This window comes from Leptonotus elevatus, chromosome 12 (genome assembly GCF_054856555.1).
Source record: "Leptonotus elevatus isolate MCC_2025b chromosome 12, RoL_Lele_1.0, whole genome shotgun sequence".
NCBI lineage: Eukaryota > Metazoa > Chordata > Actinopteri > Syngnathiformes > Syngnathidae > Leptonotus > Leptonotus elevatus.
In genome coordinates this window covers 13148729-13176091 of record NC_141250.1, presented here as the reverse complement: position 1 = coordinate 13176091, position 27363 = coordinate 13148729, and the positions used below count along the sequence as shown (strand labels likewise).

Sequence of the window (27363 nt, the reverse complement as noted above, 5' to 3'; positions counted from 1 at the left end):
ACTCCCCACACTCTGCACCTGTAAATAAACAGTGCAGTAAAGAAGTCTTCTTTCAACAAGAAAATGGACGTTTAGGTCGGATCTTTTTTATGTATTTTTTTTTAAAAATGTGTGCTAGCAAAACATGTACATGTTTTCTTGTATGCTTGTGACTACGTTTTCTGTTGTGAAAATATTGTGACTGAGCATGACCGTATGAAAAATAAATTCACATTTGTGCACTCGGCCAATCACGGGACAATCTAACCCACGATGTTCTAAATATTTTGACAGAGGAACACGTGATTTCATGCAGGCGGGATAAGATAAACATCAGGAATGCGGAAGGTGTGGAAACCGATACTGGCCCTCCTCCTGCTGCACCACTGCATGCTTACACGAAACTACTTTAATGCTACGTGACAGGTACAGCGCACACAACCACAAAAGTGCTGGGCTGGCACAATTTTCCTCTGTACGCAACAGACACTGGAGAAATATTAAGTACGCCTGCACAATCCATCCTGGAGAATAGATGAGTTATTTTGTATTCTATTGTGGTTGTAGTTATTTCATTATAGAAGTATATGCGAAGGGTAAAAAATATGAAATAATACTCAGTATGATGCAGGGTACTTCTACACCACTGTAAACGGCAACCACCTTGATAAACAACAACAAATAAGTGCATCAGTTAACCCCTTAAGTGTAGTGTTATGCTATAAAGAAAAATAAAATTCAATTAAAATTGATAACGATGCATCTGGTAAATGTAGCACAGCGTTTACTAATCTTTGAAAGTGAGAGCTACTTTGCTCCTGATTAATGCAAAGGGCTTCTTCTGAAATAGCAAATTTGCTCAAATTAGCTTTATTTATCTATGTAAAAGTCATTGTGTACTGTTAATGCTGAATTCTTATTTAACAAGATAGAAATGGTAAATATGACTTCTACACCCTTCCTAGAAAATCACAATGTCCCAGCACTGGTGAGCTATTTTCAGAACCCGGCACATAGGCTACTTACATGGTCCTCTTGCCCATGGGCTTCATGTCGGTGACCCCTGGTTTACGCACCGATAAATGCTTAAGACATGTCCAGAATGTATGAGCGCCATATGGGGTACTTTTAGTGTTATAAACTGAAACAAAAATGAAATAAGTAGAAAATGTGTATTGACATATTTGGCAACTAACCTATTTGAGCTCTATATAAAAGAAGTGACAAAATAGTACCGAAAAAAAAAGCTATTCATGTATGCATTATATATTTATTTAAAGTAACAAAAATTATAAGCTCTTAATCAATCAATCAAATAACAGGCAGCAAGAACACATTTATTACGGCGTCACATATACAAGTAAACATTCAAGTAGTCTTTGCAGGGGTTCATATGGACATTATTGTGTTTTACTTGTTACAGTACTGTACTGTATATTTATAAGTGTGCATTTTCAAGTATACATGTGGCTTATTATAGTCCCAAGTCTGATCATGAGTAGTTATTGGATATCTGCCTATAGATTATGGAATGATGCATGTTATGGAGGTCAGGTTTAAGCATTTACAAGTAACATCTGACCGACCGCCTGAAAGATTGTGCACGACACTTGAGCAGCATGTAATGATATGGCTTCAGTGCATCCTTGAAGTGACATGGATAGCTCCACGACTTATGAATTCCTGTTATGCAGCACCGAAACCCTCCACAGCGAGTCGCTTTGGTCTGAGCAAAGTCCGTTTTTGTAGCTCACTTCCTGCCATTGCAGAGAGCCGCAACTGCACGTCACCTGGGGGGGGGGGGGGGGGGGATGTGGGGGGGGGGCAGGTTATCACTTGACGTTGCACCTCGTAACAATGTTTTATGGTGGCTCTCACCATTTTGACGATCTCCTCCGAATCCTCGCTTGAGTCCAGGTGAAGGTTGAGGACCGTGGTTTCCACCCAGGCGTTATCTGTGTTCCTGACGTCATCCACGTAACCTTCAAACACCTGACGTCGTGACAAGGAAGAAAGAAGAAGAAAAAAGGAAGAACAATAAAATAAGAAACAAGAAGAGAAAAAAATAATCGAGAAAAAAAAGTATATCTTTGAGATCACAGCTGCCATATTAAAGGAATAGTAGTAATGCAGTATATTTTGGAGATAGAAGTTGGACATTTTTGACACATTTTGACACAATTGAAGTTGTAATATTCTGAGAAGAATAAGAAAAAAAACAATTGCCTATTTTTAAATTTATGTTGCAATAATACAAGAATAAAACTGTATTCAAATATTTTCAAGTCAAACATTTTCAAGATTTAAGTTATGAAATTACAAGAATACATTCATCTTTTATGTTAGGTAGTCTAGTTTTGAGATTCAAATATTTTACATTTTCATAGTCTTAGTACAAAGTTATGACGAAAGTTGTAATATTATGTTAGTAATAAATAATATTACTAGAACAAAGATGTATGTTTTCAAGGAAAACGTCGTGTACTTTCAAAAATAAAAGATGATATAGTCATAAAGTGCTAAAAGTTATTATTTAGATTAAAGTTGTAATAATACAACAAAATTGTACAATGCAGAGAAAACAAGTTTGCTGTTGTCATATAAAAGTTGTAATTTTTTTTAGATTGTAGCCGTTAATCATAAAGTTACAATATTACTATTATTAAGGAAAAAGGTTGTATATTTTGAGATTATTTTTATTTTTTTTACATTTTCCAGATAAAATATTGCACATTTTCAAATTGAAAGTGGTAATATTACGAAAAGAAAGTTGTGTAATTTTGAGTAAAAAGTCTGTAGAACTATTGTACACCCCCAAAACAGAGGGATAATGTTGAGGACCATTTCCTTCCCAGTTCAGTACTGCACTGGCTCCCTCTACAGTACATTCTTGAGAGAAGTAGTTTTAGCCCACAATATTAACTTAAATCACAATCAACACATTTAGAAACAACCAGATCCATTGACATTTACTAAACCAAAAGTTAAAATAGACCTACCAGTATTCCCTCTGCTATTTTTTCATGTAATTTATCATACAAGCTCTTGCCCATGGTTTTCATCAGAGCCGATGGCAGACGTTCCGCAGATTCAACCGGTCCCTGACGGGGTTCATAAAATGTGAGGCGTCACCTAAATGTCATGTGACCTACTCCGAGGTCAAAAAGAACTGCACAGCCGCACTCACCCCTGGTAGAACCATCTTTTGCTGCTTGTCTTCGACTGCCAGAAACTCCAAAACTGAGCGTCCACTGTCCCGTAAGCTAGAAAAACAATATATAAGCCCTCTGATTCATATAAGCAGAAATGGAGGATAAAGTGATATTATTTTGATTGAAATGGACCCACCGTGTAATCACGAGGTCTACATGCAGATTTGGACCCAGCTGACTGAGTGAACCCCGACCTCTTATGCCGGTCCTCCCTCCAGGGTTTCTAGTGACAAACGGTGGTCAGATACACAATGTCAAGTTTACTGTATCGGGCCATCAATTAGCATTCACTCATCCATCCTTCTGGACATTATACCTGTAATTTTCCAAGATTCCAGTTTCTGATCTGTTAGGAAGACAACACACGGAATCAAGTATAGTAAAAAGCAGGCCTTGTTTATACTGTAGGTAAACATCAACTTAACTCAAAAGTCAACTACAGTGGAACCTCTAAGGTCCAAGTGCCAGGATGCTGGTTTAAGACATACTACAAATACAAATCATAAAAATTATATTGACTGCACAGTTAGGTTAGTTAACTAAAACAAACGCAAAAACTAAAACTAAAATTCAAAAAACAATTTTGTTAACGAAATAAAATAAAAACGAAAATGCTTTTTAAAAAAACGAAAACTAACTAAAACTACATTTTATGTTTACAAAACTAACTATAATTATAGCAAAAATATCTGCAATCTGTTCATTATGGGTTTCCGAGTCTAATGACATAAAACATACCCATCCACATTGTCCTCTGAGCTGTAATATGAAGGCATGTAAGAGCTAAAGCTGACCTTAAAAACAAAAAAAAACAAAGATTGAGTGAAAAAATTGGAAGCAATGCATTGTGGACCAGAGGGTGAAAAATAAATGTTGACTACCTCCCATGGCACCTTCTCCTCGGGTACGGGGAAGCGAGTGACTTTGCTGTTTGGGTAATGGAACTGTCTGGCTTTGACGTGGAAGCCATCTGTCTCTTTCACACATTCCAGCGTTTCCAAAGAATCCTTCCCCGTTGAAAATATCGCTGAAGGAAAAGAGAAAAAGAATGAATAGAAATCAATGATATGAAATTTATTAACAAGGTATGAAATTTGGTAACAGACGGAGTGGTTGCTCCTTGCACTTCAGGCTCTCCATGATCCACTGCAGGCCTTTGGCTGACTGGACAACCTGCAGGTAGTATTCAGTGTATCATCACAGAGTGGGACATACTGAATATTTGCGAGCATAATTGTGCAAAGATCGAATCCCGACCTGCTCCTCCAGTCGGGCCAGACGTTCAATCAAGACAGCGGAGCTTATCTCCTCTTCCCGCTCCAGCCTATCGTTGATGGCGTTGACCCTGAAGGAGAGTACATTGACGAAAATGCGACTCACTCATGCTATATCGACTTATTTATTTATTTATTTTTACTGATTAGGGCAATATAGTTATTAGGTCATGTGCCTCACAGTTCTGAAGGTTTGGCTTCCGATGTTGAGTTGCAATATTTGTTGCATTCATTTAGCCATTTCCCCCTAAAAATGTGCTAAATGTATTTATCTCATTTCATATTCATATCTCATTCAATAATTGGTAATCGATTGATAGCCTCGAGGTGTCCCGTCACCCAAAATGAGGACAAGTGCAACAGAAACGGGATGAATGGATTTGAGGATCGTACTTTTGCGCCATGTCTACGATGCATCGTTCCATGGTCTGACTCTGTTTTTGCTGGGTGGAAAGAAGGTATCTGTCCTTCATCAGGGCCTCCCATGACAGAAGCTCCTCTTCTTCAATGTGAGGAAGCTCAGTCCCTGGAAAAATGATGGGAAAAAAATAATGGCACACACTGTTTACAAAAATGATGCGGAATCTTTGTGTGCTTTACTGATGGATGATGCTCTCAATTTGATTCTGGGGCAGAAGGAATGGTTGTGTGCATCCAGTTTTTCTATACATTTTCTATAACATTTGTCCTGCACTTTACTTTGGAGTTAGCTTGTCCTTATTCAAACATCTCAATTTCATTAAAATTGCTGCTGCTTGCCTCTTAACTGGAACATGTAAGAGGGAGCACAATCTGGCCTCCCTCCATTGGCTACCTACGCATTTTAAAGTTAATTTTAATATTCTGCTATTTATGTTAGAAGCTTCTCCAGCCCTGTTCCAATCTAGTGAATGACCTCCCCGAGCACATTAGATAAATATCTTATTTATTTTTATTATTTTTAACTCAGTAGTTGTTTTACTGTTTGTATTGTGTGCAATTGTCTTTTGATGATGTTGCATTTTTATTGACTCATTCACTCCCAGCCATTTTCACAGGTTTTTTTTCTTACTGGATTTTGACTGATTTTGCAAGGTCCACAGAATATTCTGTTGTATTGTTATAAAAACATAGAACCTGCCAAAACAAAGAGTCTCTTCTTTCATCATGGAAAAAAAGTATATTTGTATCTGTTTCCGTTTTGCAGCAATTATCATTAGAATATAGCTAGATTACATCATTATTTACAAACCTGTTGAAAACACTGGGAAAAAGAGCTTGCTGCAACATGGCCCTGGTTGATCTCCTATACTCTGCTGCCACCTGCTGACCGTTTTTTGTAATAACTACCGTTGCTGTAAGCAACTTCTTCATGTCAGAAGCTCTATCAAAGCCTTCTGTATGCTCTAGCATTAAAACGTATAAATACGTTTTTGGGAGTGAATGACAAAGTATTAAAAAACGTTTTTGGGTTTGAATGAGTTTTATTAATGATCAGCACGTTGTTTCAGTGATGGTTGCTTTATAGTGCTAGAAAAATGTAATAGCAAACAGATTTAAACCTGGAATTTCAGAAATCTTACTCATTCACCATGTTGATATGGATTTATTGTGACTAAAAAATAATTGGGGGTGGACAAAATGTCAGATTTTTTGTTTTGGCCATTCATTTAAAAAATATATATATATATGCATCATACTCATACTCACTGAATTTTCGTGATTTAAGTGGTGGCCTGCAAAGAACCACATTCCTGATGAAGATGTAAAGATGGCTGAGGATGATGAAGGGAGGAGGTGCAGAGGGGCGGCTGTGGTACTCCTTAATGAGCTCGTATCTTTGGAACTTCCATATACGGTCTGTGTTGTCCTGCACTTCCTGGAATGTGAAGCTGCAACAGCGAGAGATACGAGTTAGGGTACAATTCACAAATCCAGGTGAGGAAGGACTTACTTGAAGATGGCGATCAGCAGGTTGAGCAGAAGTATGTTGGCGAAGAGGAGGTAAACGCACAGCATGATGATGGTGAGCCACTCGGGGAAGGCTGGGGTTTGGTTCTCATTCAGCACGGGACATTTGGGCTTCAGGGGGTCGCTACCGTTCATGCTGCAGGAGTCCAATTTAAATTCGGAATCTGAAATGGGGAAATCTGATGGTTCACTGGTGCTGGGACAGCGTAAGCAAAATGGATTGAATGTTTCTCAAACAGTCGCTGGATGTGTTTTTAGACAAAAACGAGTGAAAATATATACAGTAGGTTAGATACTTTTGAGTTGGACTATGCAATAGTAAAAATTAGCAATCAATGATGGTACAAAAGTGCTTGAACAGCAAACCAACATTAAGTGCAAGTACAGATTTTTTCCCGACAAAAATCAACTCATTCAAAAATGGAATACTACTGAGCTGTTATGTTTGCTTATCATTCCAATCGGTGAAAAAAAATATTATGCCTATGCAAGTTGTAGTACAAGGGAAGTAGAATGTCTGCCACCTAGTGGCGAATAGTGACATTACAACTTAAAACAGCATAATGATGAATGAGTATGATTTTTTTTCCAGTATTTTGTAATGAGTTTTCTCTCTCCATTTTTTTCTGAAAACTAGTGGTTTTGAAGGTGCAAGGAAACCGTCTAACAACATGACTACTTCTTGTATTTTGATGGCTTCTTTTGTAATGTTACAATTCCTTGAAATGGTGAATTTTCAAGGTGTTCATTAGCAATAAGTTATATATTAATAATCAACATTATATAGAAAAAAATTCACTCCTTGTGTAGTGAATCTTTCGATACGAGTTTCACTTTTTAAATTGGACTACAAAAATAAATGTTGTTTTCCTTGATCTTTTAATTCATTGCAATGCATATGCATATTATAATTTAAATAGAGATGGTACTCGACCAAATATATGAATCTATTTTAAAATTAATTCCAACAAATAATATTTTAATTCAATACAAATATTTGACGCCATTAGGTATGTTTTGCAATTCAAAAACTCAAGTATTGGGACAATACTGGGAGGGTCCACAGCGATTTTGGCAGAATAGCGATGAAGCTCTTCACCCAAACTCATCCAAGCACAACTTTATAGATCCTGCTTTGTGACTCTATGATCTATTCCCACAAAGTTGGACAGATAGAACTGAGTGCAGTCTATGACTTTTTGCCCACCCAGCATTTTTGCCGTGTCTGCTCACAATCAATGTTGGTGGGAACGTTGCCGAATATGATGAGGTAGGGCTCGTATACGGCCCCCCGGAAAATCCACTCCAGTCGATCGTCGTTGTGGATCAGGATGCCTTGTTTGGCTACGCCATACGCCACCACCCAGATACTCAGCAGGAACATGAAGAAGAACATATCCATCATCTAGAAAGATATGATGCTGGTGAATTTCTTTATGTATTTTGAATATGGATCCTCTTACCATCCTCCTGACGATGATGATCTTAGGTCCAAGCGTCCGACTGATGCTGAATATGGCCATGAGACGCAAGCAGAAGACTACAAAGTCAATGCAGAGGATGACTTTCCCGGCGTAGAACAGCTTGGATGTTAGTCTTGAGGAAACAAATGATGAGATTCCGTGTTGGGCCGAGAGCTGACAGTTTGTTTGTTCTGGACGGCACATTAGCTCACCTAAACACAAGGCCGATAATAAAGAGGATAATGGACAGAACATCCAAAATATTCCAAAGTTCTCGGATGTACATCCTGGCTTTCTTATGGAACCCAAAGCCATCAGGGTCATAAATCAACTGAGGTCCAAAAGACAAAATGTACAGCAGAAAATCTAAATATGCCCAAAATTTCTTACCTTGAGAGTTATAACATAGGTAACCTGCACGCTGGGGCTTCTTACCTGCCGGACTTCCTCGCTCACCACAGAGAAGAGCCACACATACAGTAGAATCTCCGCGGGGGAGGGCGTGGTCTGGAAGTCCATCATCAGCACAACCGCAAAGAGGAAGAGGAAGGCGAAGTAGGACACGATATTCCAGTAGAATTTGACCTGTGGCGAGCTGTACAGGCAAGCCAGTCTGGACCAGCAGTTCAGAGACTTCATGGTTGTGAGATTACTGTTGGGGTTATAATAAGGGCCATCATCATTATGCGTTTTAATGGGATGTAGTTAATGGATGTTATACATAAATATTTACTCACGGGCTTTTAGCTTTCGTATGGAGCACACTTCCTGTGACCCTCGCCACTGTCTTGATATCTTCACTTTTCTCATTTTGCTTCTGGATTAGCTCATCGGGTCTAGTAGGCATGGGGGAACATTAATGAACATAATAGATTTGGTCCATAAGGAAATCCGTATTATACAACTATTCATCTGTCCATTTTGTGTAGTAGTTGTCATTATGATTAGGGTGAACACATTTGGTAAACTCAAATATGGAAAAATGTTTTATAATGATATACGGGACTGTATCATCTATGCTACAGTTAGTGTGAGGGTCACCTGTAAGTCAGGAAGCCAGTGTAGATAAGCGGGAAGAAGATCATGCAGAGCGTCACTCTCCACACAGGATTGTCCACTGAAAGTTCACCACACCAGATCTCAGTCAGGAGGGCCTGGGAGAGAATGGACATGGATCCAGTGAATTAAAAACGCCATTTTCTTTCAGTTATCATAAGGAATATCATGGCTGCTGTGTAAAAAATAATAATTAAGCCAGATTATTCTTGGGATGCCTGCATTCAGTTTTATCCCGCAAACGTACAAATTGAAAAAAAAAAAGAATATAAAAGGGACATATCTGTTTTTCGCACAGCAGCAACGATAGGGTAATGTTAAGTTATTAACATTGTTTTTCAGTTTCAATTTATATTTTAGCCGTTTTGGATTTAGTTATAGCAGTATGGCTCAATGAATAGAATTGTATTCTTATCTGTCTCACTCTCAGAAGAAGGGCAACGGGTTTCTTCCATTTGCTATCTTGAAGGGAGTGTAGTCTGGTACCGGTCGGAGACAGGCTGATTTATTATTGTTTTTCTCTAATCTGATTTATACCTATGGGAACTTGCTGATGGGAACAGAAGGGGGGATTTTCTTGTATTCACTGAGTTGTAAACAAATGTACTGTGGGCTGATGGGAGGAGACTTTTCGTATTCACCCACTTTTCAATAAATAATGATGTGCCGGAGGAGAAGGACACACAATCTGAACAGACCACTGTTTGAGTGAGTTCAATTGTTGTCATCAAAAGCTTTTGATACCTTTGCAAAGGGACTTCTTCACCAGAATCTCACCATTCAGTTAATTGAACACGCAAAGAGTAGAATACAAATATCATCTACTCTAACAGTAACTAGCGTGTGCTAGCTAACGTTGATCATTAGCCAACATGCAGATCTTAAACTACTAAACTTAATTCAGTAAGTAAAATATAGCTTCTACCTAAGTTGCTTTTCTTGTACTTTTACTCAAGTATTACTTTCATACTTCATACAAGACTGGTTGGCTCTACCTGGACACCTGATAACGCCACAAAGCTTTTACAGTTAGCCTCCAGCGCTAGCCTCAAGCACGTGGTCTTCCCCCAAAATGGTGACACGCGAACCAGCAGCCTCTTAGCCCGCTCCTCACGACCGCTATTACACTGAGTGAACACACCTACAGTGTAACACAAACACACACAATTGAATAATCTCCGGACATTTATTCTCTACAATGTGTGACATGCTGTATATCCGTACCGATGGCGTGCATCTCGAAGTGGTCAGCCAGCTCTCGCATATCCGTGGCTTCGTCTGCATCGCTACCTTCTTCGGCCATTTTCCTCAGGATCTTGCAGGCGGCCAGAGCGGAGGACACGCAGTCTGTACACTGTCACAATCACCATACGCTGAATTTAGAACAATGTTTCTCAAACTCCACAGTGCAGACTCTGAAACGTACTTACTGTAAGTGCAAACCTAAAAATGAATCTTTCCAGTCATTATGCAAAACTCGAGCTAGCTGCAAGTAGCTCAGGCTTACAAACTCACCAACAAAAATGCTAAATTGGCTAATTATAGCTTCTTAAAAAAAATACATCATGCTTGTAGTGTTTGGGTATTAATTATTATTATTATTATTTTAGAATAGACCGGCCATTTGGCATACAGGGCAGATGCCCGGTGGGCCGGTGTCTAGTGGGGCAGATGCAATGCTTTTTGGTTATTATTTTTCCTCCATTTTACTCCAAGAGCCTGGCCCACAATTTAGAGGGACTAGTCCAATAATCCATTTTGACTATTGACAGCAAACTGAACCAACATTAGTCCAAGTAACAGTGGCAGAACAATGTATTAGACAGGTATGGCCAGGAGTCGGGTCGAGTCAAGTCAAAATGCCGGGGCCGATTTTTCTGTGCCAGTCCAGCCCTGGGACTGAAGCCCTTTGAGACTCTTGTGTGATTGTACTTGACTATAAATAAATTTCAATTGACTTGAAGGGGAATATCCGGTTCTCTGAATCTGTCGCCATTGTTAATGCTCCAATTGCCCGCAGACTAATATACTGTGACAGAGTGGTTTTGAATGGAATCACTGGTCAGTATTTTCCAACTGTGATCTCGCTTACCTGTTCCCAGGCGATTTCAGACAGTTCCCTATTTTTTTGGACGATGGCCCAAAGAAAAAGGTCTCTGGCTGGGTCTCTGTGGGCCTCAGCGAGGTCCACCCTGAGGGGAGCTTGGGAATCCGACAGGCTTCTCGACAACTAGAAAGACGGGCAGTTTTAAGGGATGTTTTCGCTTGTGTAGGTTTTCTCTGTGTACTCTGTAAGTTTAGATTGCCAGAGTATCTGGAGAAAAGCTCTATTGATACTGACTTTGTATCGATATTATCAAAATTTGATTTAAGTATGCAGTGGTGCAGAAATGCACTACATTATTCTTGACAGTGTCAATCATTGTTATTGTTCAAATATGATTTGCTAAATTTGAAGATGGGATAAGTGGCATGTTCATATTTTCAAGAGTGTCTCACCGATGTCGCGTCCTCCATGTTAAAATGGTACATCATGGTGGGTGGTGGGTAGATGGGCTGGGTAAAGTTACCCAGCAGGTGGCGCACCTCATCCGACACGTGACTCAAGGCGATGCCTTCGCTCTGCGACGCGTGCACGCGGTTCTTGGCGGCGAACACTTTCCTCCTCCGGTAGCTGGAGGCGCGGATGCGCTTGGCCAATTTGCGCAGGAAGAAGCAGTTGGGCAGCTGCTTGTAGAGCTCGCACAGAGTGTCTTCGCTCTGCAGGAATTCCCTCAGACACACGCCGTTTTCCAGCAGGAGGCTCACAAATTTAGGCTTGTTGCTAGCCAGGGCTGAGAACATGGCCCAGTGAAGATCACTGGACTGGAGGGTGGGAGGAAAATGTAGAACATGGAACTTAATAGAAATATACACAGTGAGAATTATATTAGCAGTAGCACTGTTTGTTTAACCAATTGGATTTCAAATTCTTCCTCACAGGGCCAGATTGCTAAAATGTCATTTGAATCTAAAGCCAAACAAATGTCCTGGCCTCTTTGCTCGCGGCGCATCTTGGGCCGACTCACCTTCCACTGACTCTCGTCGGTGAAGATCTCGGTGGCCGCTATGTCCACTCGGTTCCAGACGATAGCCAGCTGCAGCTGCCTCCGCCATCCCTCCACTACCTGGGATGCGCAGGCCCTCGAAGCTGAGAAGTTGACAATGTATAAATAAGGACATTTCCGCACTGGGATCTCTGCAATAGTGGCAGGTAGGGCCACGTACCAACAGAATGGGCTGGTGATGCTCTTTTTGTATTCTATATTTAATACAGAGCAGTGGAGAGAACTGTATTCAAATGAATCTGCCATTTAAAATGAAAATGTAACAGAGCAGCGATCTAACTTACTCTATATTAATCTCTATTTCTATTTAAGACAGAGCACTGTCAAGTCAACCTTAAACATTTATTGACAATAATATGTTGATGTTGTAATATGTGTGATCTTACTAGTCTGAATATGACACTCTGATTAATACTACATTTGTGGAATAGGAGTTATGAAGCAAAATTCTGCCATTTTTATCCATCTCAGGGGGCGGCCATTTTGCCACTTGCTGTCAACTAAAGATGACATCACAGTTGCTCAGGGCTCTGGCTACGACCAACCACAGCTCACCTGTTTCCTGAAACTGAGCTGTGATTGGTTGTTACCTGAGACCTGAGCAACACTGATGTCATCTTTAGTCGACAGCAAGTGGCAAAATGACCGCCCCCTGAGATGGATCAAAATGGCTGGATTTTGCTGCTTAACTCATATTCCACTAATGCAATATTAACCAGAATACCGCATTTTGACTAGTGGGGCTACATAGAACATATTATTGGCAATAATTTTTTTTAGGGTTGACTTCCCTTTAAACACATGTATTTATTATTAAAATATAATAAAAAACATTAGAGACACATTCTGATTCAACTAGCCCTTTGTTGGTTGCACTTTGTCTCAGCACCATTAAAGGTCTAATTGGTGCAACATAGTGGATGCACGCTCCCTGGAGGTTTTGATAATGAGGTTCTGGTGCCACTTATTATTATTGCTCAGAAGTAGCTCCCAAGTACACCGTGGCAGAAGATCCTCTAAGTCAGCAGGAAATCCGCCAGGAAATTGTTTTAGTGATATCAATAGAGGTCAGAGATGGAAACCATCTGGAAAGGGATGCTGAGTCATCTAAAAGCATTCTAAGTAAAAGCTCACCTTTAAAGAGTGCTTGTAGAATGGCCACATCCACGTCTCCGTGACTGTCTTCGCCTCCTCTGAACACCGTCAGCAGGTGAGACATTCTGATGATGTCCTGAATCTGGCACAGGAAGTGGACGCATAAACTGATCACATAAAAAAGACAAATAGAAGACGATTGTGTTCACTTACTTTTTTGGTCCACTCAATGATCTTCAGGTCGGTGAAGGTGTCGTACTCCAGGCTGAGGAACTTCTTGAGCAGGCGGTGGATGAGGCTGATGGTGACCTGAATCACGGGTAGTCCCGCCGCGTGGGCGATCACGTCGGCCATTCTCCCGGAACCCTCCAACACCACGCACGGCGTGTCGTTGAGCATGGCCGTGTAGATGGTCTGCGAGGAGGCGAACGCGACTTGGTCAAGAAAAGGAGGAGATCAAGGAGGTGGCGAGCGGCGAGGATGAAGACGCAAAGGAGAACTCACATTGAGAGTGCCTGCTCCTCCGTCCAAAACTACTAACACCACAGGGATGCTCACGCCAACAGCTGGCAATATATACATAAAAAAATGTAATTACAATATTGATTTAAAAATACAGTCAAAGTCAAATCTATGGTGCAACATCTGTTCATGCATTTTTAGATCTGCAATGTCCGTAACGAAATATATAGTATGTACCGTAACTACCGTACCGCAATGTCCGTAGCTGTATCCGCTCCATCATCAATTTAATAGGAAGTTCATGGTTGATTCACAGAATGCAGCATGTCCATATATAAGCCATTACACTAACCTTTGTTTCCAAGAGTCTTTTTGGAGATGCACTTCTCTAGACGACTCCTCAGATCAATCTCGACACCATAGCGGCCATGGGTGCCATCATCCACCAACAGGAAGTGGGTGTGGTTGTTGTCAAGGTAGGGCAGTCGACCCTTGACATCCATCGGGTAATGAGCAGGGAAACAACCCTGAGGAGAACGCAGACTTTGTAGATGATGATTGGAATCACATGAAACATGTTCATAGTACCTGTGAATCCACCAACGCTTCTTTGTTGTGAATGACTCCCCACGTCGCCAGCCCAATGGTCACAATTTGGCCCTGCATGGAGCTGCTAAGTGAGTAATCCCTCACCGCCTGACCCACATGCTTCATGACACCAGTGTTGGTTCCACCCGTGATGATCCATGCACCTGCACAAAAAGCAGTGTCATCCCCCTTAGTGATGCTCACATGGAAGTTGCTGTCATTTGTGCTCTTGGTTTTCTCTGTAAGTTCTGACTTTTAATTGGTATTCCTCATTGCTCTAATCTTTCCTCGTTTTGTTTGAACTTAGTTGTTGCTATTTTCACTATTATTACTTTGTACAAACACGTTATACCTACTTAGTTGTCAGTAGCACCTTTTTGTTTAAACTTAGTTGGAAAAAAGACTGAGTAACTTCCTACCCCGCGCTGCGCCTGCTTTGGGGTCCAACCACTCACATATTGTTACAGCATCCAACAGCCACAACAGCACAACATTCCCGTCCCGAGCTTAACTTTTGGTAGTGAAACATTTCATACATGCAGCAATGTTTGCACTGTAACCTTCATATTGCAAAGCTCATGTAACATTTGCAAAGTAGTAGTAACTTAAGTAGCGTAACTTAAGTAGCGTAACTTAAGTAGCGTAACTTTAGTAGCGTAACTTTAGTAGCGTAACTTTAGTAGCGTAACTTTAATAAGGTAATTTATGTAGTGTAACTTTAGTAGCTTCATTTTAGTAGCCTGATTTATGTAGCGTAATTCTTGTAGCATAACTTAATTTTAGTAGCGAATTTTAAGGCCGGTAACTTTGGCAACGAGCGGTGTAACTTAAGTAGCATAACTTTAGTAGCGTAACTTTAGTAGCGTAACTTTAGTAGCGTAACTTTAGTAGCGTAACTTTAGTAGCGTAACTTTAGTAGCGTAACTTTAGGAGCATAACTTTAGTAGCATAACTTTAATGGCGTAACTTTAATGGCGTAACTTAAGTAGTGAAACTTAAGTAGTGAATAGTGAAACTTAAGTAGTATAACTTTAGTAATGTAACTTATGTAGTGTAACTTTAGTAGCGTAATTTTAGTAGCGTGACTTAAGTAGCGTAATTTTAGTAGCTTAACTTAAGTAGCATAACTTTAGTAGCACAGTAGTATTTAGCATAGCATTGGAATTGTAGCATTTAGTAGAAAAGTACTTCATTTTAGTGGTGACACTTAAAGTTGGTAACTTTGGTAACTAGCGGCCTAACTTTAGGCCTAACTTTATCGGCGTGATTTTCGGAGCGCAACTTTTCATTCACAATGTTCACATCTCAGTGTTCTAATGGCACTGTTTCTTGAGCAACATTTAGTAGAGTAACTTTCTTTACCTTAACTTGTACATCGCAGATTTCGCATCAGGATTTGTCACGTATCAAATATATGGTATCAGCAGTGTATTAAGATCATATCACGTATCATCCTCAGTACAGATGCACACCCCGAGTGTGTATATGTCATTGATCTGCGTACTGTGATGATGTCAGGCTTTAAATAACAGTTTGCAACACATCTCCTCGCTATACACCGCAGTCGCAATAGCAAATATCTGAGTCATATCTTATTTTTATCCTCATATGATCAAGGTCACGTTGAAATCTAGGATATCAGATCCCAAGCTGCGAAGAAAAATCGGTATTGAGGGTGACTTGAACTATGCAGTGTAAATCCAGCCTGTTTGTTCTTACTCGACTGCCTCTAATCTGTTATTAGTTGTAAAGTTGCAAGCTACCTGTTGTCTGGGCCACTTTGATGAGACCTCTCTGGAAGACGTTCTTGAGCCCGGTCTTCAGGTAGAAGTTCTTGGCTCCCCCGGTGACCGAGATGAGCAGGTTGGGTGGAGAAACTTTCCACTGTTCAGTCATTAACTGGTAAAGCACCTCGGGATTGGTGTCTGTGGACACTCGAGCATACTAAAATGTAAAGAACAACAAAACACGTTTTCTAATATACATATTGGGCATTGTTTGGAAACATACGTCGCAATTCCTTCAGACATTGAGCTACGAGCATAAAACTTCCAATCATAACAACTATAAATCCAGACAAATCGTATTGTGTTTTACAGATACTGATATCTTTACTGCCTCGTTTTTGACAGGGCCAACAATGCAGATTGCATTAATATTATATTCATATTTATACAGATTTTTTTTTTTGTGTAGTTCACCTTGGTTGTCGTCTGTCTCAAACCACCGAAGCTGATGTCCCCGAAAGCATCTGTGGGAACTTCACGGACGTGCGTGTTCGGGTCCCAGGTCCCGCCACCCGTGTCCTCCGTCTGAACCTCGTCGGCCACATGCTTGCTCTTGGAGTAGCCGCACATGCAGACATCCTCTCTGCAGTGAGCCCAAGAATAACGAGTTCAACTACAGCGGTAACTTGAGATACAAGTGAATCGACTTCTGAGTTTTTCGAAATACGAGCCATTTTTTGGCCAAGTTTTTGATTTGACATGCAAGCATAAACTTGAGATACGAGTGCTGTATGGTGGCCAATCAACATTGCTTTAGGTATACGGTTCAGCAACACATATAGACAACATAATAGTACTCAGTCATATTCTTTATCCTCTGCAAAGAACAACTAATATTAGTGTTTGTAGTCAAGAGCTGAGCAAGAAGTGGAAACTATCTCCATGTACAGTACTGTATATCCATCTGTCTTACACTGCGCCCTGGTGGCAAAGGTAAGCACTCCTGAATCACCATTCAATGGTTGCAAAGGGTCACTAGTAAAAAAAAAAAATTTAATTTTATTGAATTTTGTTATTACTGTATGTTTTTATAAATTGCAATAATACAACATGCTACTTTGCTCAATAAAAAAACTATTACATTTTTTTTTATTTCATTGGGAAGGCTCGAACGGATTAATGGCATTTACATTCACTTCAATGTGAAAAGATAATTTGAGTCATGAATGTGGTCACGAAACAAATTCAGTTTGTATCTCAAGTCACCACTAGACAATGTCATTCCTGCGACTTCACAAAAATAAAAGTCCCCCTACCTGGTACTTTTTACATAGAAGAAACACTCCTTCTTGCGGATGTTCTGTTGGATCCAGGTGACGTGCTGGAAAGTAGGCGTCAAAGAAAACAACTTCAAAGCTGTGCCGTGACTCAATGTTAGATTTTCAATGAGCTGAGACCCTCCCGTGTCCTCCATAGCAGCAAAAGCAAGCTTGGCTCGGAGCGATAGCAATAAGACTGAAACAGTTCCTTGAGGCCAGCCTGTTTGTGCTGTCTCATCCCTCACAGACTGTGATGTCAGTTAGAGCCGAGCCGGCTGCCAAACCTTCCACTTACTGAAAGTCGGATGCCGGAGGCGGATCAATACATTACATCACTGGTGGCGGATTAATTACATCTTTATAACCCAAAAAAGCACCAATAAAGATGCATCACTTGGCAACCATAACACAGTTTGTACACATAAAAATTAACTCTTTAGCAAGAGTTTAGCAATCTCTACTCAATCGTGTCCCAATACTTTTGAATGACAACATATTCATAAATGTGTTTTTGAGGCATCAGTACCACATTCATTTTGTTCATTATTAGTAATAACTATTTTAGATGAATTGCAGCGGTGCCTTAAGATACTTGTTTAATTCAACCTCTGACCACACTTGTAAGTTAAAACATCAAATGTAAAATTATCTTTTAATATTGAAACAAATAGGACTACCATTAATCCATTCCAGACTCTCAAACAAAAGGTGAAAAGTCATTTGTTTTAATGACAAAAAATTAAGCGATGTATAACATTATACATAATTACATAGAATAAAATATGATTAAACATCTTTTGCCACAACTTCTTCTTCAATGCACATTTTGCTGCTCAGTAAATGACAGACATGGATACTAGAGGCTCAGCAACTCTCTGGCCTTCTCAGTACAGCGTCATATTAGTCATTCTATACAAAGGATACAGAATATGTGCCTAGGAGTATTGTTGTATTATCCGGCTTACATATGTTGCTGTTTTTGGCCAGATCTTTGTTTCTTAATCATTCAGTTCCAGCCATTTCCTTTACACAACCATAAAAAAAAAAGAAGAGAGAAACAAGTACCTGGGATTGAATATCTGGATTCTTAAAAGACACGAAAATACGTCACTGGCATTGAATGAGTTACCACGACACCACCACATAGATGCTAATTGTTAGCCCGTGTGCCTTTTAAAGTTTCCTGTATGTTAGCATTCGGGTAGTGCAGGCTTGGTGGTTGTTTGGCAATAACATTCAGCTAAGAGTAGAAATGAATAGCTTGGAGGCGCTTTTTTCTAAGAATGTTTACTAATTATATCTGACAAAAAAATATATTTTTAAAAAATCTCTCGTAAATCAGGTCAATCATATCTCAAGGCACCACTGTATATTGGAGGGGTTACATATATATATATACGTATATTTTTATTTTATTTTGTGGCACACCCTGGAGACCACAGCACCTTTAGCATGTGTAGGTGTAATTTATTAATTTTCATGGAAAATAACTTTAAAAAAAATCCTGACAAAATAGATTTAATTAATATTATATAATTAATAAATTTAAAGAGTACACTATTTTACTAAATTCAAATAGGTAACTTTTTTTTTAATTTCCTATGGCATTTAGTGATACATGATGTAAATGTGTAATACTGTATGGCATTAGCCTATGAGGGGGGGGGGGGGGTCCTTGAAACAATGTCTTTTCTGTCGGGGGTCTGAACCCAACAATTTGAGAACGCCTGGCATAGAAGGTGGCATAAAATTGGTGTGGAAGTGGGCAGACACTCGCCTTTTTGAAACACTCAATCACTTGGTTGAGTCGACATTTCTTCTTCTGGCGGCGCTCCATCACATGAACCCTTTTCTCCTTTACTTAAGCGGGCGACAAGACAGAGATGAGCCACTTCATTGAGTACACCTGCACAATAATACTGTTAATTTCACACAAAAAAACACACACAACTAATGCAATAACTGTATTGAAACATTCTTGACTTTTCCTTACCTTCAGTGCCTCCCTCTGATTCCATTGACCACAGCAATTGACATGAAGTCACCTGTGATACTCAGCTTGGAAAACACAACACAACATTCACACTGTTGCCACATTCAGGTGCAATGTTTCATTTTCATCTCCAGGCATCACAGCGTCTGTTGCCAGGCAATGGCCGCTGAATATCCAAGCAGAGATTTAAACTTTGGGTTGTAATATGACAAACAGAACTGCACCCAGAATTGAAACTGGAGCCAAATGAATGCATTATATAACAGACCTACATGATAAAATAGAAATAAGATTGTTGTATAGATTACTTACTTACTTAATGTTAACAAAACAGAAATCACTCGCTTTCTTGCCTCAAAAATGTATTTTAATACATTGAAATGAAATCTTAAAATGACCTGCATGGAATAGTTTAAAAATGTGCCAAAAAATACAATGAAGTGAAATAAAATCATCATTCCTTTATTCATATTCACAAATGCTATACTTGCAGAAATGCAATGCAATATATATATATATATAGATATATATATAGCAAACGATCAATCGTCTTTTTTTTCTGGCGCAGTCCTAACCAAGCCTTGATCAGATTATTACTATTTCAATGCCCTGAGAATGATATGACCTGATTGAATGAGAAAATCCAGAAGCAGTTTTCATAAAAACATCCAAATGATTTTTACATAGAAATTGTGCTAGAGAAAAGTGTTTTCCTACATATACACAACTTTTTGAATGCAACTAATGAACTTTTCTATCTTAATGTGTTGGGATGAACTTATGTTAAAAAAAAAAAACCCCAGACATTTCAAACTTTCTTACATCACAATATTTATTCAACAATATACAGATCAATCTTTCTCTACATTTCAGACTTGCTCTCCATTTTTTGTACACTTTGTATTTACATGATTGAAAATAAATCTCTCTCCCACGTATGCCGCCTCAACAGTACAGAGTTCCTCACACTTGCATCTTTTTCATCCAAGTTCATCATGGATCAAAGTGCGTCCAAGCGGGCCTTCTTTTCTCCTCGTGCCCTTAGGGGGCGTTTACGTGACGAATGCTGGGATGGTCGCACACCACGTTGGAGGAGAGCATTTACCACGTTTGGATTCACCAAATCTCGGGCATGAGGAAGAAATGGGGGGGGGGAATACATGTTGCATAGAATTCTATTCAGACGACAAGAACAGAAAGTTTGGTGCTGTCAAGTGTTCAAATGTGTCTTTTTTGTTTTTGTTAAATAAACTCCTGAGACCCTCTGAGACTATCAACCTTTTGGCATACCCCCAAAATCAATAAATAGCTTTTTAACTGTTGAGATAAAACACAAACATCACAGAAAAAGATCTCTTTAGAAGAGACAAAAAACCCTGCACTGAGTGTATACACCGACATATATATATTATATACTATATATATATAAAAATCACTAAATATATATATAATCATCTTTTATCATTTTCTTGTATAGGTGGATGGATTAAAGTGCATCACAATGTGATTGAAAACAAAAAGTTTGTCACACATGCAGAACTGGAAATGAACTTTGAAATCATTTGGACCAGACAAAAATGAAACCTCCAAAGTCGTACACGTCGGGCAGCAAAAAACTGAAAAGTTTTACTTTTTTATTTATTTTTATTTTTATGTGACAGTTAAGGGTGTTCAGTGTTTCTTTAAATATTGCCTGCCCAGTTAATAAATGCTTTATAATAACCAGTTTGTCTCTGGGAACAATTATTTCGATTTCCATGTTATTCCAGATGGGAAACTTTGTTTTTTAACCTTCAAAGTCAATCCCCCCCCCCCACAAAAAAAACAACCTTGTTCAGCGTGCAAGTTGGGAATAAAAATGCCTTAAAGGAATTAAATCTACAAACCATACAAGGTGACAATTTTGTCTGTCGCTGTGGCATCTGCCGGGGTTTTAATTTTACTATACAGCGATTCCCTTGTTCAAATGTTACTTATTAATGTGGAAAACTGACTTTTTAATGGTTTGTAAACAAATAGTTTTGTTCATAGAGTGCCTGTTGACCCATCAAGTGAAAAATTAACCCACCAAGAAAAACTTTTACAGTACTTGCCTCAAACTGAAACTGTGCCTGTACGCGAGACCCCCCACAATAGAGTTTCTCCAGCAATCACATGATCAGATAAGCTGGGTTAGGATCCAGAGCCACTTTCAAGGAACTACACTGTCAAAAAAATACAAATCTGAAAGGTAAGCAGATCTGCATTGGGCGTTCTTTGCACAGATTTTAGTTGATAATCCTTACCTAATCGATTGCTTAAAGTTGTGGCGGCAGAGGTGGTCGGTATTTGTGCTTGATGGTTGCTTTTAAAGTGCTTTATAAATCACGTTGGTGATGTGCCCATGTGCCACATACACACAGCGTAGTGCATCAACACTGCCTGCACTAGTTTTTCTGGGCGCTTGCTTTTATCCCCCACTCCAGGTTCTGCTCTAAAGTAGAAATCGCTCTCGTTGTCACGGTAACAAAAGCCGTAAAAGACATTAAAAAATGTCATTTTAAAACATTATCTTGTACAACGTTTGGTTCATTCATGATTGCCACAACTTTACCCATTATTTCCCATGAGGAAAATCTGCTTTAAAATAAGAAATTAGAAATCTAAAAGTGTCTCAGAACATATGGAGTCGGACTTTGAAGGTTCCACTGTGCTACAATGACTTAGGCAAGGGTGGTGTGCAACACATGTTAGGTAATGGCGGGTGTTCATTTCCTGCAATGCCACATGCATATTTGACATATTCGACAGCGGACACAGAGAGATAATCACAAACAATCCAGCCGGTCCCCGTAAGTCATTTTACAGCCAACGAATATGTACAATCACCATGTAACCTCGCTTCAAAGACACAGTATGACGACAAGGGCCAAAAAGTGCAGTTATGTACACTACTGCTAGGGTTTTGCCCCTCAGCTATTAAACAAACAAAATAAATCAAAACCGTGTTCAACTTAAGACATGCGAGAAAATACGTTTAAGGACAGGACGCGTGTTGGCACGTGTGGTGAAAAAGGAATGGTGGGCTGACCCTCGGGGGTACAACGAGCATGCGGGTGAGTGTCACTGATGCTCGGGCGGGGGTTGACGTAAGGCCAGCGGAGAGCGTGAGGAGCCCATTCCAACAATTGCACTTACAAAAGAAAACCAAAAATTAAGACATCTTAAAACGAGCAGTTCAATGGATCCAATTGCTGCTTCTGATGATCCTTACCGGATGGCGGCCGTGTAAATTAACACCCTGGGCCACCATACGATGAAACACGATAATTCAAGTGCCCAATGTTTGACGCCAATGGGCTCCTTGACCAGTAGAAGGTGAACAACACGTGATGAGGTAGAGCAAAAATGTTCCACGACAACTTGCTGTATATAGACTAGGATGCGGTGAAAGCCACTCGCCACTAGAGGGCAGACAAAGGCCAGCAAACCCACTCAGTGACTTCTTTTAATGCATAAACCTGTCTGTAATGTTTTACACACACATACACACATATATATTTCTATATTTGGTAATTTTTACCTCAGTAGTTATTTCCTCAAGTCCAGTTAACCAATTGGGACTTCCTAGTCAATTCCAGTTTGGTTTGACAGCAGATTTAGCTCTGCACATTATTTGACATTAAAAAAATTAACACGTTCCGACTTTAACATCCTACCTTCTTTCTTTGGATTGTCACTTTAAAAAAAACCTGATTTTAAAAAACAGCCATTAATGGGAAGGAATAAGCTAGTTGGAGTGATTGCACGAGAGCCCGGGAATGTTGGGGCGGGAATGAGGAGGACGAAGAGTAACGACGCCTTCCGTTATTGCTGATTTAATGTCGACGTAAACTAAAGGTGAAATGTCGTTGAACCACTGCACATAGCCGAAAATCCGGCCAAGACATTACCTCTTTCAGGAGCCAGAGGAATGACCTCTTCTGCACAATTAAAGATGCACAGACACACACGTCCACACACATGCTGTGAATATAAAAAGTCTACACACCCCGGCTAAAATGCAAGGATTTTGTGATAATAAAAATTGAGAGACAATAATTTTTTGAAAGATTTGACACCATTAATGTGACCTAGTAAATAACCAATTCTATAGAATTGTATGACTTTTTTCAAGAGCATGACAAAAATGTATCTGGTTGCAAAAGTGCGCACACCCTCAAAACTGGGGAGGTGGCTATGTTCAGAATTTACACATTCAGCACTCACTTGCCACCATTTAAAACACTCCAAAGTTCAGATGTTCTAGTAGGCTTTCACTGACATTTTCATAGTCAAATCTTACAGCACAACCAATGGTACCGGTCATTTGTACCTCCCCTGTCAAAAAAAAGAATATCTTTTTTGTTTGGTTTTTCTCAGTTGAGTATAGATTATAGGTCACATTTTGAAATGATTCATTGGCTTACATCTAAACAGGGGTGTGCAGACACTTGTAATATCCACTGTAAATGTTAAACCTGTGATATGATCTGCATGTTGAAGCTGGGGGAGCGGGACTGCTTGGTGAGTGGCGCCCCAGGGGACAGGAGGGGGTCGTCCGGCCTGATCAGTTGACCCTCCTGCAGGCTGACGGTGGAATGGCGATGGGAGCCTCCGGCGGGACGCTCGCCGTCCTCGGCCGAGCTTGCGCCGCCCTCCTGTTCCCGTCTGCCGCCGTTCAGGCTGGAGGGCATGCAGTCAAACGACTTGCTGGAGGAGGTGCTGCCAGTCCGTACCAGAGGCGGTCCAGAAGGGAAGCTTAGGTGCTTCTTGATGGGACTCAGCTGGATGGCATCTAGTTGGATGCTGGCCGGGGGCGACTGCTTCCTCTGGTGCTGTCGCTTGACCTCTGCCGTCGTGTCGGCCTGCTTCGTCGTCTCGGGCCTATCTCGCTCCTTGTCCCGGGACAGTCGGGCCGTGATAGCTTTCTTGATGCTGCTGCTGCCGCTGCTCAGGCTGCTGGTCTTTGGACCGCCGCCACCGCTCGCCCTGGTGCCGCAGGGCTGGCTGCTGTTGGATGCCCCGGAGGAGAAACCCTCATCTGGGTCGTTGGCGTTGAAGGAATCTTCGCCACCACTCATGCCGTCCGCATCTAAGATGATCAGATTTGTTTTTGTAAGTGTTAAATAATAGAAAAAAAATAAAAAGTGCAGCTCAGATCAAACAGCGTCATTAGCTCTGCAACAAACAGAGGAATAATTCAAAACTGAACATACTGACCTTGAGCCAAGTCCTGTGAGCTACACAGTACTGCACTAAAGTCTTAGGCCACATTTTGAGTTGCTTTAGCGTAGATTACCACACAAAATGCTATTTTGGGCAATGTGGCTGAATTTCATAAAACTTACCAATTTTTTTAAGATGCTGATTAACTAGAGTACGCTAAAAGCTTTTTTTCAAGCTTTTTTTTTTCTGGTGAAAGGAGAGTCTATTCTTTCATTTGGTGGATTTGATGTATAAATTAGGATTGGCCTTAAAATTTTTTGAATAATCAATATCAAATTGATTTTCCTTTGTGCCGGATATTGATTCATAAAACAATGAATCGACTATTTTAATCACTTTTCCCCATAAATTCATAAGAAAATAGAATTTTAAAGGTCACTTTTCTTGTATCTTACCATTTTCTTGAAATTGACTGTTCCCATTAATTTAAAAGTATTTCCTTACATTTATGAAAAAGCTGACTTATTGCACTTTAAGACAATTGAGAATCTTTTAAATTAATATTTGCAATTATTATATTAGAATTATGAAAATATATCTCATCCTTGCTGATGTCAATGCTTGTGTAACACTCAAGTGATTATAACACGTGTTACTTTCATTGATAAACTAAATCTTTTAACCAAATCGATTGAGGAAATTAGAATCGATACACAGCCCTAGTATAAATAATCCTAAAACTCAATTATTACGTAGCTCTAGTAAAATCTGTGCAAATGGCTGACATTGATTGACTTGGTTTGTATAATTGCTGAGAAAAGGGTCACTTTGAATTTTGAGCAGGCCTAAGACTTTTGCGCGGTGCTGTAATTAAGCCAAAACATATTTCTTTATAACTGTGCGGTAAGTCAGTAACTTCACATCAGGCTCAGCATTCATGTAAAATAATGAACATCCTCAGTTTGTGGTTAGAGGGAATAAAGACAGTTAGAAACAAAGCATGGTCAAGAGAGACAGCCGAGAGACAGCCGTCGGTCTCCATCATGCACTTTTGGGACAAGCAAGCTAAACAGAGAGGGCTGAAAAGTTTTCACATGCAAAGAACATGAGGGCAGGGGAAGACGCATGCTCTCCAGCCGAATCCATCATTTATTCCTCCTGCGGCACTGCTTGGTCACATGATTGGCCGTCCGAGTCAGGCCTGCTAATCTGCAGAGAGTGCCGAGGCCGCGCCAAACGCCTCATGAGATTGATGGCGCAGCGTTTTGTGCTGACAAGTCTGCGGGGCAACTGGGCCAATGCGCGAGAGGGCAATACAACATGGATGCTTCAAATGTGTCCAAGAAGACTGATAAGAATATTGGTCAAAAGCAGAGATGCATGTCTTAAGTAATCGGTCAATCAATCAATCCGACATTAGCACCCCTGGATTCTTATTTCAAGACATTTTGGACAATTTTATGCATCCAGTTTCACAAAGGCTAAAAGACCAATTAAGTCAGAATTAGACGGGTTTCGTGTGGAAGACCTAGAATAGAGATTGTGAGCCAACAATGTTAAAAGTCACCCTAGAAGATGAAGCTGCAAGGTTAAGTACCATTTTCTTATAGGAGACGTTTTTATTCAGTCCTGTATTCAGTCCAGTCTTTTATATAAAGAGAAAGAGCTTCTGTGAATGAAAAGGTCCTTAACCTTTGCTAAATCTACGAAACTGTTCGTTATTGTGGTTGCAGTGGCGTACAACTGTCTAATCTTTTGATGACCTCAATTAGTTACATAAGTCATAAATATTAAGATCACATCTTATTATGATGCAGTAGTCGTACATTACAGCAAACTACAACCTCAATGCCGAACGTATTGTTAAACGAACATCTCTGGCAAAACTGAATATTATTCATTCATGTCTGAATGAGTTGGATCTCATTATATTGTGCAAGTGGTCATAATGTTTTGGCTGGAGGGCAGGCATGTTTTGGCTGGCACTTCATTCCATCATAAATTAGTGACACCGAACCGGAGTGTGCAAAGCAATATAAATAAAAACCCGGCTGGAAGCTGACTTTTACAGCGGTAAATTGATGCATGTGTCGCACAGAGTGAATTATTTGTGATGACCCCTGTCATAATAGCTCACAATCGATTTCCTCTACAGTTTGTATGAAATGGCTAAAACCTTGACATATGGTGCAATTTCCTGCAGCGTATAATTCCCCACAGAGCTACTAGTGAACACAAGAGTATGACACGAACATGCCCTCGAGTTAGCACAAACAAGATCCTTCTTCCCAGTCCTCTCCATTAGAAGAGCTGCAAAAAGAACTTCCAAGGAAAAGATCATGCAAAAACAACTGAGCACTGAGCAGTACCTTCTGACCTTCATTCATGTCATAGGGTCGATATCCAAAAGAGCACACACAAAAATGAAGAGACTCAACAAGACAAAATGGGCTGGATGGCGGAACCTAGCAATTAGTGGATTGCATTGCATTGCTTGACATTTTACCAACCAAGTCATTGGCTTGACCTTGTCAGATATTACGTTCGGATCTGGAGGGACTCTGGAAAGCTTGCTGAAGCACGGGCATGCATGACAAAGGGCTCGTTCCCACTCACTGAGCTCAGCTGAGGGAGTTATGTGACATGGCAGAGGGCTGCGCAAGCAATCACTAACGCTGCCGGACTGCAAAACAGACTGGAGAGTCGCTCGTATGAATGCGTGGGGCCGAGCGTGAGCGGAAAAGCGGTGCAGTGAACCGCAGCGTGGAAACAAGATGGCAGGTGCTCTGCCAGTCATCTAAAACGGATCTACTTTATCTACTTACAAGGATGAGAAAGGCAGCCTCTATGACTCAGTGAGTGACAAGGGCCAAAGCAAGAATGAACGTGTGGGAAGGAGACCGGGAGGTTTTGACAGGCCCATGCAACAACGCCACTGGCTGCCATTCCTT

At 40.2% G+C, this 27363-nt stretch overlaps 2 protein-coding genes and 1 long non-coding RNA gene across 6 annotated transcripts in view; 1 reads left to right on the top strand and 2 right to left on the bottom strand.

Moving 5' to 3' along the window:
- The first annotated feature begins 3 nt into the window (after nucleotides 1-3).
- LOC147164635 (uncharacterized) lies at nucleotides 4-2148 on the top strand. Its single transcript, XR_015096752.1, has 3 exons — nucleotides 4-75; nucleotides 274-405; nucleotides 1897-2148. It is a non-coding gene; the product is annotated as an uncharacterized LOC147164635 (long non-coding RNA).
- trpm2 (transient receptor potential cation channel, subfamily M, member 2) lies at nucleotides 1335-17401 on the bottom strand. The gene is made up of 32 exons (XM_086091988.1): nucleotides 17230-17401; nucleotides 16388-16556; nucleotides 15950-16130; nucleotides 14187-14350; nucleotides 13951-14125; nucleotides 13641-13702; nucleotides 13350-13550; nucleotides 13176-13278; nucleotides 12003-12124; nucleotides 11434-11799; nucleotides 11027-11164; nucleotides 10159-10288; nucleotides 9930-10075; nucleotides 8920-9032; nucleotides 8616-8714; nucleotides 8314-8530; nucleotides 8091-8209; nucleotides 7879-8011; nucleotides 7649-7820; nucleotides 6399-6579; nucleotides 6155-6336; nucleotides 4859-4991; nucleotides 4449-4536; nucleotides 4298-4364; nucleotides 4073-4218; nucleotides 3930-3985; nucleotides 3508-3537; nucleotides 3328-3414; nucleotides 3167-3242; nucleotides 2979-3080; nucleotides 1858-1971; nucleotides 1335-1769 (listed from the first exon to the last, which is right to left on the bottom strand). The coding sequence occupies exons 1-32, from the start codon at nucleotides 17385-17387 to the stop codon at nucleotides 1653-1655; spliced, it is 4347 nt and encodes a 1448-aa protein (XP_085948114.1). The 5' UTR covers nucleotides 17388-17401; the 3' UTR covers nucleotides 1335-1652.
- A 2630-nt stretch (nucleotides 17402-20031) lies between these two features.
- Nucleotides 20032-27363, bottom strand: part of LOC147164633 (hyccin 2) — a 34009-nt gene continuing 26677 nt past the window's right edge. For all 4 annotated transcript variants that reach the window (XM_086090733.1, XM_086090735.1, XM_086090734.1 and 1 more), the window contains one exon: nucleotides 20032-24338. In XM_086090733.1, the coding sequence (XP_085946859.1) occupies nucleotides 23719-24338 (620 nt within the window). In that variant the 3' untranslated portion in view covers nucleotides 20032-23718. The remainder of the gene's footprint in view (nucleotides 24339-27363) is intronic.

Bases quoted from the DNA above. Each gene is read 5' to 3' on its own strand.
- trpm2 (XM_086091988.1), bottom strand. From the start codon at position 17,387: ATGGAGGACACGGGAGGGTCTCAGCTCATTGAAAATCTAACATTGAGT. The intron at 13,703-13,950 runs GTTAGTGTAATG...ATATATTGCCAG, and splicing joins AAAGACTCTTGGAAACAAAG to CTGTTGGCGTGAGCATCCCT. The intron at 8,210-8,313 runs GTAAGAAGCCCC...TTTGGACCTCAG, and splicing joins TGAGCGAGGAAGTCCGGCAG to TTGATTTATGACCCTGATGG.